The 12,666-nt window shown below is 60.8% G+C and overlaps 1 protein-coding gene and 1 long non-coding RNA gene across 5 annotated transcripts; one reads left to right on the forward strand and one right to left on the reverse strand.

Moving 5' to 3' along the window:
- Positions 1–1,172: 1,172 nt before the first annotated feature.
- Positions 1,173–12,628, reverse strand: CRELD2 (cysteine rich with EGF like domains 2). Of its 2 annotated transcripts, none has more exons than XM_077949283.1 (10): positions 12,364–12,628; positions 11,880–11,962; positions 11,357–11,467; positions 10,950–11,041; positions 9,458–9,634; positions 8,560–8,655; positions 6,705–6,788; positions 5,684–5,779; positions 4,277–4,417; positions 1,173–1,445 (listed from the first exon to the last, which is right to left on the reverse strand). In XM_077949283.1, the coding sequence occupies exons 1-10, from the start codon at positions 12,490–12,492 to the stop codon at positions 1,396–1,398; spliced, it is 1,059 nt and encodes a 352-aa protein (XP_077805409.1). In that variant the 5' UTR covers positions 12,493–12,628; the 3' UTR covers positions 1,173–1,395. The 2 variants fall into 2 exon arrangements, with proteins under 2 accessions (XP_077805409.1, XP_015006089.1); XM_015150603.3 differs by having other exon boundaries at positions 1,173–1,448.
- LOC144331598 (uncharacterized) lies at positions 7,145–9,961 on the forward strand. 3 transcript variants are annotated; one of them, XR_013398875.1, is made up of 4 exons: positions 7,145–8,189; positions 8,568–8,697; positions 9,111–9,229; positions 9,388–9,961. It is a non-coding gene; the product is annotated as an uncharacterized LOC144331598 (long non-coding RNA). The 3 variants fall into 3 exon arrangements; XR_013398876.1 differs by having other exon boundaries at positions 7,149–8,189; positions 8,568–8,678; positions 9,056–9,229; XR_013398877.1 differs by having other exon boundaries at positions 7,149–8,189; positions 8,568–8,678; positions 9,122–9,229.
- Positions 12,629–12,666: the final 38 nt, after the last annotated feature.

The raw sequence follows: 12,666 nt of genomic DNA on the forward strand, positions 1-12,666 counted from the left end.
TGTGGACTCTCTGCCATGCTCTGACCCCACTTTCTGAGTCCCCCAAGGGCCCACACAGCCCCCGCCCCTCTGGCCTCTGCCCTTGGTCTGCACGGCCGGGACGCCATCTCTAGGTGGTTCCATTGGCACGTGAAGCGGACACTGCCTGAAAGGACTGAAGTGGACAAGAGCAGCCCCCATCTTGCCCAAGCTGAGCTGTGCCCCCTCCAGGGATTTGGGGCGCCCTGGCCTAGGGTTAGAGGGAGAAGAGGAGAGGCAGTGAGGCTGCTGAGTGCAACTGACTCAGGAAGAACCAGAGGCGAGATGCAGGGCCAGGCACCACTCACCACTCAGCCTGCCAAGTGGGCTGTGGCCGCCTCTGCCTGTCAGGGACCCACAGGGCAGAGTCCTACAGCAGGGCTCTTCCAATACCCAGGTGAGCATGACCACCTGGAGCCCAGTGAGCACAGGTGCACTGAGGTGGGGTTCATGGGCACAGAACAGTGTGGACATGGGGGTCAGTAGTGCCAGGACAGTGCACAGCCTGGGAAGGGGGGCCAGGGCAGGAGCAGGCCAGCCAGCCACCTACCCCTGGGGGACATTGGCACGGACAGGAGGGACGGCGTGACTGAGGAGTGGGTGAGGGGGACCAGGCCAAGTGGGAGGCCCAGGGAGGAAGCCGTGGCCCCTCAGAGGGAGCTCCCAGAGTCTGCAACCTCTCACCTGCAGCCAGCTTTCTTCTTGGAGTGTCTTCATTCCCAGGTGAGGAACAGGCGGGCCCTGGGGTTTGTGATTGGGTTTCTTCCAGCGAAGCCCCCAAAGATGCCTTTCCTCTGCCCGAGGGTCCCTGCTTGTACATCCTTTGAATCACTGAAGAGGGGCCCATAGGTGGGACCCCTGAAACCCACCTGGTCACGTCTTTAGGTTCTCGCCCGAGGGAGGGGGAGGGGTTGGGGGAGGGGGAGGGGGAGGGCCCTCCCCTACTCCTCTCCTCCCCTCCTTCCCTCCTCCTCTTCTCCCCCAAGCGGCACGTGAGTCCTGTTCAGGGACAGCAGAGCCACCAGCCCAGGACCAGACCTGCTGCCTCTGCAGACCTCGGCAGCCCTGGTCACCTCCCGGCTCTGGCAGGACAGGTGCAAACTCAGTGGTAAAGGTCTGTCCTGATTAATGAGACAAACCCATACCCGTTCTCCTGATTACCTTCAATGGTCAATTTTATTACAAAGAACTGTATCAAAATATACAAGTCTGTTTAAGAACCACCAAGAAATGCAGCTGTTTAAGGGCCAAATGAGAATCAACCATTAGAGACCAGGCAGCTTCTCCCTCCCGCTGTCCACTGCAGGGGACACATCCTCGGGGCCACATTTTCCACAGGACGTCCTTCTGAATAATTTAAAGGGCAAGTCTAGCACGTTACAGGTCTTCGTGGGCGGGCAGCTGTGTCGGGCTTTCTTCTTCTGTGGCTTCTGTCAGAAAACAAGCACAGGTCGTCAAAGCTCGGCACGAAGGGCCCTGGGGACGAGGCCTTTCCCGGGACAGCAGCAGGTGCAGGGACTGCCTGTCCAGTCCTGGCTCAAGGCCCCAGACGCAGTGGTCCAAGGGCAGCTCGGAGACCCCCGGTTCCCCCCACAGCAGATGAGAGATGAGGCAGAAGGGATTTCAAAGCCGCCGCAATGCCTTGGGTGTGGAGGATGCGGAGATGGGAGCGGCAAGGGGTTCCTTGCAGCCCGGTAGAATGGGAGCCTGAGCAATGGTGGTGGGGGGAGGAGAAAGAGGGGACCCAGGGTGGTGGTAGGAGGGAGGGGCAAGAGGGGGCGGAGGGTGGGGGGGAGGGAGGAGCAAGAGGGGACCAAGGGTGAGGGGAAGGAGGGGCAAGAGGGGACGGAGGGTGGGGGGGAGGGAGGGGCAAGAAGGGACGGAGGGTGGGGGGGAGGGAGGGGCAAGAGGGGACCGAGGGTGGGGGGGAGGGAGGGGCAAGAGGGGACCGAGGGTGGGGGGGGAGGGAGGGGCAAGAGGGGACCGAGGGTGAGGGGAGGGAGGGGCAAGAGGGGACTGAAGGGGTGGCAGACAGCCTTGTCCTCTTGCCTGTCTGTCTCTGCCGACCCCTCAGTTCTCCTGTCTTGCTGTTGCTGTTTACTACGATGCTTCTAGAGGTGGAATTGCTTTTATTTGTCCTGCTCAGGAAACAGCTTCTGGAATCTGAATCCTGCCTTATTCATTCTGAAAAACCCTTAGCCAACATCTCCTTGAATGCTGCTTCTTTCCCACACTCTGTATTCTAGACTTCTGTGAGGACTGTTGTGGGCAGAGCTGTGCCCCCCAAAAGATGCTGAAGTCTTTACTCCCAGCACCTGGGATTGTGACCTTGTTTGGAAATAGGGTCTTTAGAGATGGCTAAGTTAACACGAGGGCATTAGTGACCGGTGTTCTTACGAAGAGGGGAGGTTTGTAGACACCGCATGGGACTATGTGAAGACACGGGGAGCAGGTGGCGTCCCCAGGCAGGGACAGAGGCCCGGAACAGATGTGCCTGCCCAGCCTCCCAAGGAAGCAGCCTGCTTGCATCTGGGCCTCTGACTTCTGGCTGCAGATCTGTGAGAGGCACATTTCTGTTGCTGGAGACGGAGTCCCTGGTTCTTGGTAAGGCAGCTCCAGGAAACAGGCATGGGGGACCTGCTTGCCCTTCACCACTTCCTGCCAGTCCCTGTCTCTGTGGCACCCTGGGCAGCTTCCCCAGATGACTTTTCCAGATCCTCAGCTGCCTCTTCTGTCTGCTCCTCCTTGCCTGCTGAGGTTGGAGGTTCAAAGACTTCCCTTTTCATCGCCTTAACTTCCGTGTGAGCTGTGAACCTGGGGCTTCATCCTCAGGAAGCCGGTACCTCTCTGTGCAAGTGTGCCCACACAGAGGTGTTATGCACCTGTCTTCCGGGAACCCCCCTCTCACTATCCCAAGGCCACTGTCTGTGTGGATTTCAGACCAAGCAGCCAGTCTACCTGCAAGCCCTGAGGTCCAGGTGAGGCAGCCCATGTTGGGGGAGCTCGTGTGGAGAGAGCCTGTGTGGAGGGAGCCTGTGTAGGGGTCAGTCTGTGTAGGGGGTGCCTGTGTGGGGGGCAGTCTGTGTGGAGGGAGCCTGTGTGGGGGGAGCCCGTGTGGAGGCGGCCCGTGTCGGGGGAGCCCGTGTGGGGGGAGCCCGTGTGGAGGGGGCCCGTGTGGAGGGTAGTCTGTGTCGGGGGAGCCCGTGTGGAGGGGGCCCGTGTGGAGGGTAGTCTGTGTCGGGGGAGCCCGTGTGGAGGGGGCCCGTGTGGAGGGTAGTCTGTGTCGGGGGAGCCCGTGTGGAGGGGGCCCGTGCGGAGGGGGCCCGTGCGGGGGGGGCCCGTGTGGGGGGAACCCGTGTGGAGGGTAGTCTGTGTGGAGGGAGCCCGTGTGGAGGGAGCTCGTGTGGAGGCGGCCCGTGTCGGGGGAGCCCGTGTGGAGGGGGCCCGTGTGGAGGGTAGTCTGTGTGGAGGGAGCCCGTGTGGAGGGGGCCCGTGTGGAGGGGGCCCATGCGGAGGGGGCCTGTGTAGGGGGAGCCCGTGTGGAGGGGGCCCGTGTGGGGGGTAGTCTGTGTGGAGGGAGCCCGTGTGGAGGGGGCCCGTGCGGAGGGGGCCCGTGTGGAGGGGGCCCGTGTAGGGGGAGCCCGTGTGGAGGGGGCCCGTGTGGGGGGAGCCCGTGTGGGGGGAGCCCATGGGGGGGCCATGTGGTGGGGGGCCCGTGCGGGGGGAGCCCTGTGGAGGGGGCCCGTGTGGGGGGAGCCCGTGTGGGGGGAGCCCGTGTGGAGGGGGCCCATGTGGAGGGGGCCCGTGTAGGGGGAGCCCGTGTGGGGGGGGCCCGTGTGGGGGGGGCCCGTGTTGGGGGAGCCCGTGGTGGGAGAGCCCATGGGGGGGGGCCGTGTGGTGGGGGGCCCGTGCGGGGGGAGCCCGTGTGTGGGGAGCCCGTGTGGAGGGGGCCCGTGTGGAGGGGGCCGTGTGGGGGGGGGCCGTGCGGGGGGAGCCCGTGTGTGGGGAGCCCGTGTGGAGGGGGCCCGTGTGGAGGGGGCCGTGTGGGGGGGGGCCGTGCGGGGGGAGCCCGTGTGGAGGGGGGCCCGTGTGGAGGGGGCCGTGTGGAGGGGGCCCGTGTGTGGGGAGCCCGTGTGTGGGGAGCCCGTGTGGAGGGAGCCCGTGTGGAGGGGGCCGTGTGGAGGGGGCCGTGTGGAGGAGGCCGTGTGGAGGGGGCCCGTGTGTGGGGAGCCCGTGTGGAGGGAGCCGCGCCACTCACCAGCCTCTGCCGGCGGCACACAGGCATCTTCAGTTTCTTCGAAGCCGTCAGGACACACGCAGACGTAGCTCCCTGGAGTATTGTAGCAGTTTTCGTTTTTCCTCACACAGGCTTTTTCTGCTAGTGAGCACTCATCTACATCTAAAATTAAAAGACTCCGTTTTAATAATTACTCCACTTAGCAGATGTGCAGCAGACTGTGAAACTCATTCATTCAGATTCACTCACATAAAGAAAGCACAACGATGACAAACGTCATGTTACAGAAAGGAGCAAAGGTCAGGAAAGGCTTCAAGAGGGCAGAATTTCATGTCTCAAAGTTGGGCCCTCAACTGGTAGAAAATGCAGAGAAGAGACCTCCAGGTGAGGGCAGAAGGCTGGCATGTGCCCAAGAAGCCCACTTTCTTTTCTTTTTTTTTTTTTTTTTTTTTTTTTGAGACAGAGTCTCGCTCTGTCACCCAGGCTGGAGTGCTGTGGCCGGATCTCGGCTCACTGCAAGCTCCGCCTCCCGGGTTCACACCATTCTCCTGCCTCAGCCTCCTGAGTAGCTGGGATTACAGGCTTGAGCCACCTCACCCGGCTAGTTTTTTTGTATTTTTTAGTAGAGACGGGGTTTCACCGTGTTAGCCAGGATGGTCTCGATCTCCTGACCTCGTGATCCGCCCGTCTCGGCCTCCCAAAGTGCTGGGATTACAGGCTTGAGCCACCGCGCCCGGCCTCTTTTCTTTTTTTTTGGAGACGGAGTCTCACTCTCGCCCAGGCTGGAGTGCAGTGGCGTGGTCTCAGCTCACTGCAAGCTCCGCCTCCCGGGTTCACGCCATTCTCCTGCCTCAGCCTCCCAAGTAGCTGGGACTACGGGTGCCCGCCACCACGCCTGGCTAAGTTTTTGTATTTTTAGTAGAGACGGGGTTTCACCGTGTTAGCCAGGATGGTCTCGATCTCCTGACCTCGTGATCCACCCGCCTTGGCCTCCCAAAGTGCTGGGATTACAGGCATGAGCCACCGCGCCTGGTCAGGAAGCCCAGTTTCTCCACCTGGATTCCAGCCACGCCCAGGCTCACCCAGGCAGCCCACAACCATGGCAGGCCTGGCCTTAAGCCTCGAGGCAAGCACCACCCAGGAGCTGGAGAGAAAGCAGAGGCTCTGGACCTGGGGAACGAGGCCACTGGGGAGAGGCTGGTGCAGCAGTGCCATCTACACCAGGGTCGGCCATGCAGAGCTCATCCCCCACCCCCACTGCTTCTGCATCTTGTGGACCTCAGGGTGAGTGCGCAGTGACCCTGGGGAGCTGCGTCTGCAGGACGGGTCTCAGCTGCTTCCCATCCCTGGCAGTACCTCCTGGGGCCATTCACATCATGGTCCCTTGGGAAGGGTCCACCTGCGTCCAGCACAGACCCCGTCACTGACCTGCACACTGTCCATGCTCCCTCGCGTAGCCGGGGATACACTCTTTACAGTTTTCTGGGCCTTCCCCTGTGCAGCCCACACAGCTGGAGTCACACTCTGCAATAGGGAGCCAGCGTCAGACCCCCACACGCCGGGGAGCTGGCGTCGGACCCCCACATGCCGGGGAACCTCTAGCATGGGACCCCTACACGCTGGTGAGCCTCTAGCATGGGACCCCCACATGCCGGGGAGCCGGCATCGGACCCCCACACGCCGGGGAGCCGGTGTCGGACCCCCACATGCTGGGGAGCCTCTAGCATGGGACCCCCACACGCCGGGGAGCCTCTAGCATGGGACCCCCACACGCCGGGGAGCCTCTAGCATGGCTTCCAGTGTAGTGGCTCACTGAGGGTCCTGCTGTCTGCACTCCCAACAGTGAAAACTGCCCGGGGCTGTCACAGAGGCTCCTTCCTACTGCTGGGACTGGGGATCGGCACAACTCTTCTGGGGCACTATGGCCCTAAAAGACACATTTCCTTGACTGAGCGATTTGGAAATTAATCCAAAGAAAATCATAAGGAATGTGAAAAGTTTTACCTTCAAGAGTATTCACAGTTGATAACAGTTGAAAAATTGTTATGACGTAAATGTCCAGCAATAGACATTGTTTTAAACGTATGAAACAATGGCATGCTCCAAAATCATGAACATGATGGAGAAACCACAGGACACAGGACAAGCTGCTGGGTGGAAAACACCGACAGGTGCTGTGGAAAATCACACAGGGCACGTTGTGGGGGCGCTGGGGGGCACGAGCAGGGTGCGCTCTCCAGGGAACTCGTGGGTTTTTAATTTTCTTTAACTTACTTGAATTTTCTGATTTTCCTACAGCAAATACCTATGACTTATTTTGCCACACTAAGTGTTCTCAGAGCAGGCAGGAGGTATATAAGTGATGCTAAGAAGTCATAAATGAATGTTTACAAAGACAGCAATGAAACCCAGGAGGGACCCGGAGTGCAGGCCCACCTGCTGGACCCACCTTCGCACGTGTAGGAGCCGTTGGCATTCTTACAGAACTGTGCAGCGCTGCAGGGGGGCGTCTCGGCCGCACACTCGTCCACGTCTGGAACAGAATGGCACAGCTGTGAGCGGCCCAGGACGGCCTGGCCAGGGAGCAGGAGGAATGATCATGGCCTGATACAGCCCACGGCCAGGACTGGCTGGGGAAGGGCAGGGAGGAGGGCAGCCCCTGGGGGGATCATCTCAAATGTCCTCCTCGGAGGTCCCACGTGGCAGGGGAGGGGATAAAGCGATGGCCAGGCCCTGTCCTTACAGAGTCAGTGCCAACTGTGGCAGGGGCCCCGTGAGGATGGTGACGCATCGCGTGAGGGTGAGACAGTGAGAGCCTCCACACCTCACGCCCCCACATCCCTCTCCCTTCTCCCCAGAGCTGTGGAACCTGCCAGGGGCTGAGCTCCAATTTTTTTTTTTTTTTTTTTTTGAGACAGAGTCTCGCTCTTTTGACCAGGCTGGAGTTCAGTGGTGCGACCTTGGCTCACTGCAAGCTCTGCCTCCCAGGTTCACGCCATTCTCCTGCCCCAGCCTCCCGAGTGGCTGGGACTACAGGTGCCCGCCACCACGCCCGGCTAAGTTTTTGTATTTTTAGTAGAGATGGGGTTTCACTGTGTTAGCCAGGAGTGTCTCGATCTCCTGACCTCGTGATCCACCTGCCTCAGCCTCCCAAAGTGCTGGGATTACAAGCGTGAGCCACCACACCCACTGGGCACCTGGACTGCGGGAAAGCCACAGCTAGTCCCAGACCCTCCCCATGAAGCCAGAGCCTTTGGCTTCTCCAGAGCTCAGAGGCGCTGCAGGGCTGGCTTTGTAAGTGCTGTGCCCATAGCCAGGCTGGCGGGAAGAGACACAGCTGAAGCAGGTGATGCCCACCATGTGGGGGACAGGGTGGGGTGAGCATAGCACAATGCTGGAGACGTCCAGACCTGGCACCACTTAAAACCTGGAGGCCTGTGTTAGGAGGTGACGTCCCCCTCCTGGCTGAGCACTGCCAGGCACGGAGCTGGCTTGTCACACTGGTGTGAGTAGGGGGCCGTACCCCTTGGACAGCAGGAGCTCGTGGGCAGCCCCCTGCCACCCTGAGCTTGCCGTCTGCGGGAAAAGGCAGTTTCCATTGCACATGCCAGCAGCACGGCCCTGCCCTTCTGCCTGCTCCCAGACCTGGCTGTGCCACTGTGCCCTGCCCTTTCCCACATCCCCCGGGACCCACCAGCCTCTGCCACCATGGGTGCAGCCAGGACCACCCTGATATGCCCCATCCGTGTGTCTTCTGAAACCCGCACAGAGGGATACAGCTGGCCCCTGCCGGCGGCCTCCCACCCAGGAACACACTCGGATGAGTTCCCTGGAGCTGTCGGCCGACTCGGGGCAGCTGGCACCACAGGTCCACAGCCCCAGGGCCACCTGACAGCAAGGACACTGTGGCCCTGATGCCTGCCCAGTCCAGAAGGTACAAAGGAAGTCCCATGATCCTTCCTGACCCGTGCATGGTGGGATCACAGGTGTGGGAGCCTAGGAGTCCCCTCAACGATCCCCCTCCATGACCCAGAATGAGCAGAGATAGGGAGGGCCGTGAACCAGGAGCAGCTGGCGGGACGGGGACACAGAGGCTGGGCAGAAGCGGACCTTGGGGAGCCCCCACCCCCGGACCCCTCCTCATCCACGCAGGCGCCCTCCTCCACCCCCGGACCCCTCCTCACCCACGCGGGCGCCCTCCTCCACCCCCGGGCCGCTCCTCACCCACGCGGGTGCCGTCCTCCACCCCCGGACCCCTCCTCACCCACGCAGGCGCCCTCGTCCACCCCCGGACCCCTCCTCACCCACGCAGGCGCCCTCGTCCAGCACCCAGCCCACTTCGCACTCGCCGCAGTCTCTGTTGGTCGGGCCCGAGCACGTCTTGCAGGACTCGTCGCAGGCTGGAAGGCAAAGGCGGGCCTGGGTACGAACCCCCCTCTCAGGTACCAGCTTGTTTAAAAGTGAGGAATTTAAGGGGAAAAAGCAACATGGGGTTTTCAGTGCCCATGAATTTAAAATTCTCAGCAAATCAGGACTCCAAGGAATTTTTAATAACCTGGAGAAGGCAGCTATCCGTACTCTGGAGCTGTAGCCTGGCTGGGTGTGCGTGTTCCGGATCCACACGTGCCCCATGCCATGCCAACATCCAAGAGACAGACGGCAAGGGGTGTAAGAACCAGAGAGGCCGGTCCTGACTGGCGATCCACAGGTCTGTCTGCCCAGAATAGCCTAGGGGGTTACCGGCCAACCATGCACTCATGTCCAAGATGTCAACACACCCAGAGTTTTCCTACGTATCAGTGACAACCAGGGAGAAAACGTCCTTTGGAAAGATGCCACTCATAATGGCCTGCAGGGATTTGACAGGTGCTGCTCTCCGGGCCGGTGCACGGCCCACATGGTACCTCCAGGACCTGTGCACTGTGTGGCCCATCACAACTCAAGGTCGGGGCAGACCTCGAACTAGAGAGGAAGGTGAGTAGCTTCTCCCTTCTGGGGGCTGTTATGGGACAGGAAGCGCCCCTAACAACCCCTGCCTCTATCTCCTGACGTTTTAATTCATCCTTCTGGGCCCCCGAAGCTTCCCTGGACATCCGGGGTTAGGATATCAGCAGGCCCCTGTTCCCATCTAGGCAGGCAGCTCCAGCAAGCGGCTGTTGTCATCCTGCCTCACCCCGGGGCCGGCCCAGGCGTAGCCCGTACCTGTGCAGACGCTGTGGGTCTCGTTCCGGAGCGAGCTGAAGTAGCCGTCCATGCAGTCAGTGCACAGTGGGCCCTGGTACCCCACGTGGCACCGGCAGGACCCGTCACCCTGTCTGCTGCCGTCTCCGCTGCAGTGGCCATTCCCGCTGCAGGGCCTCTGGGACCCACCCTGGCACGCTTTGGGGGACACAAAACCATGCTCAGAGTACACCTGGTGGTGACTGGTGGGGTATTCTCACACAGAACACACTGCACCCAAACCCTGTACGATTCTGAGGACATACATGAGCCTGCAGGCTTGGAGTGGGTGTTGGGGGAAACTGATTTCCTGGGGTCTGCAGGGCTGGCGGTGGATGGCCTGAGTGGAGCAAGCCACAGGCTCCTGGACTTCACTACGGCCACGTGCTGCATGATGACGTTTAGGTCAACAAGGGACCCTGCATGGCACAGCTGTCCCCTAAGATGATAATAAAGCTGAGCAGCTCCTATTGCCTAGTGACATCACGATACGCCTTATTACCTGTTCTATGTTTAGATGTATTCAGGTGACACATTCTTACCACATGTCGCAATGGCCCACAGTACTCAGCACCCTCACGTGCCACGCGGGTGTACGGCCTGGGAGCAGTAGGCCCTGCCAGGCAGCCTAGGTGCGGAGCGGCTGCACCACCTAGGCGTGTGGAGTGCACTCTGCCATGATGGCACCATGACAAAGTCGCCTAATGGTGCATTTCTCAGAACATGCCTGGTCGTTATGCATGACTGCACTTTGTATGGCTTTGGGCAGCCTCAGCTGAAACATGGTGATGGGGACACCGATGCATCAGGGGCGGAGACTGCAGGGAGAGTGGGAACATCAGCTGCAGCCTCCAGTGTTCGCCAGGGATAGACGCAGAGGCTGGCAGGAGGCTGAGGGGGGGCAGGTCGGGGGTCTAAACCTGAAACTTCTGCTACCTGATCCTGCTTGACCACGTGATTGCCTTTTATAAACGTTAAACCGTGGCTTCAGTTTCTGCACACTTCTTCACAGAAGAGCCCTGTCCTGCAGCACCCATTAAGGCTCAAGGCCGTGCACCCAGCCTGATAGACACCTACTGCCCTGGGCTCTCTGCAATGGCAGCCACAGAAGCCGTGGTGTGGTCCCCTCTGTGCACACAGGGAGAAGCCCCTGGACAGGTCAGTCAGGACAGACTCTCAGGTGAGTGGACTCAGCTGTGAACAACCTGAGTCAGTGAACCCGAGTTAACAGCACAGCTGGGATGACATACTCAGTTTTACACTAAAGCGTGAGGTGAGTGGTGAGGCTGCAGCGGGAGGGTGCGAAGTGCTCCAAGTTGGGTTGGGGATGGGGGAGGCAGCCGTCCGGCAGGGTCCCAGACCCTACAGAAAGCTGAGGTCCCCCAGGTCCCCTCTGTGCTTTCATCCCCCAAGAATTGTGAGACGAAGAGGGGAAGTGACGTAGGAGATGGGATTTCCCTAAGCAGAAACGCACCGAGACAGTCAGGACCGTAGGTTCCTGGAGAGCAGCACAGTTTCAGCGTCTTCACACAAAACCACTCGAATAAGTCAGGATACTCGTTCTTCCTGAGGATGGAGGAAAACATTCACTGAATCCCACCAGACACAGCTCTTTAAAACAAACATGCAGCTGAACATAACATAGGCTCTAGAGTATTCCAAGATCCAGGAAACAAGAGTCTAGGTGTGGACAGAGTCTTCTCGTTAATTTCCCGGTTTTGATCACTGACCCTGGTGATAAAAAACAGTAATGCAGGGGTAAGGTGGGTGCGAGGCAGGTGGGAGCTCCATACTGTTCCCGTATCTTTCTAAGTCTGAGGTTATTTCAAATTCTAAGTTGGAAAATAAAAAGTATCTTCTAAGAGGTTTTAAGGCACTCACAGCTGCAGCCACCAGGCCTCCAGGTGTTCCTCCTGTGCCTCCAGCATCTGGTTGCATTCGAAGTCGCTGCTCTCGCACAGCCCCTCCAGAATCTCCAGCAGGCGAATCTCGCTGAAACACAGGCCCACGCGGGCCCACGGTCAGCGCCACAAGCCAGTGAAGAAAAATCCGAACCAACACACCAGCCCGGGTGCAGGGGAGGGGGCCGGGATTCCAGGCAGAGAGAGTAAGGGGACCCCACTGTCAGGGGGCCAGGAGCGGTTCACACAAGTGGGGCTGGTGTTCCAGTTTACGTTTTAAAAAGCCACTGTCTGTTGAGGGGGTAGGGACCAGAGCAGAAGCTGGAAGGCCAGAGAGGATCCAGCCATTAGTCCTCAGGCAGAAGCCAAGGCAACTCAGAGAGGTGACTGGTGCCTCGGGGGCTGTTCTGTCTCCCTGTTATTAACACAGGCACCAAAGGCAGGACACGGCTTCCCAGGACAGGGTCAGGCCAAGACCCACAGGGCTGCTCCAGAGCGCCCACCTGGACTCATACTTGGACAGCGTCTTTTCCTCCCAAGCCGTGTTCCCGCCGCCAAAGTTCTTCTTTGCGGTGTCCACCAACCCCTGCGAGGAGACAGTGCCCATAGGGCTTGGTACCACCTGACCCCCCGCCCAGGGTGAGGGCGACCCCAGGTCGAGGGTGAGGGGACCCCAGGCCCACGGTGGGGTCAACCCTGGGTCCACGGCGGGGGTGGATCCTGGGTCGAGGGTGAGGGGGACTCCAGGACTACGGAGTGGCGACTCTGGATCGACGGTGGGGGGACCCCAGGCCCACGGTGGGGGCGACCCCGGATCCAGGGTGAGGGGGGCCCCAGGTCTAGGGTGAGGGGGACTTCGAATCCAGGGTGAGGGCGACCCTGGCTCCAGGGTGAGGGGGACCCCGGGCCCAAGGTGGGGCAACCCCGGATCCAGGGTGAGGTGGACCCCGGGCCCACGGTGGACGACCCCGCCCGGCCCCTGCCCACCTGGTTAAACTTGTCCACCAGCCCCCGGCACCGCTGGCAGGGCGTCGGCTTCTTGGCGGCCTCCGGCGCGGGCAGCAGCAGCAGCAGAAGCGACAAGAGCCCCAGCGCGGCCCGGCGAGGCAGGCGCATGGCGGGTAGCACTGCGGGCAGACGCAGCCGGAGCTCCAGGTCCTGCGGCCGCGCGGCTCCGGCCTCTCGGCCGCCCACCCGCTCCCAGCCGCGCCGGCCGGTCCCCCTGGCTACTTGACGGTGCCGGCGAGGCCCCGCCCCGCTCGCCAGCCCCGAGCCGCTATTGGTCGATGG

This window comes from Macaca mulatta, chromosome 10, assembly GCF_049350105.2.
Source record: "Macaca mulatta isolate MMU2019108-1 chromosome 10, T2T-MMU8v2.0, whole genome shotgun sequence".
NCBI classification, from domain to species: domain Eukaryota; kingdom Metazoa; phylum Chordata; class Mammalia; order Primates; family Cercopithecidae; genus Macaca; species Macaca mulatta.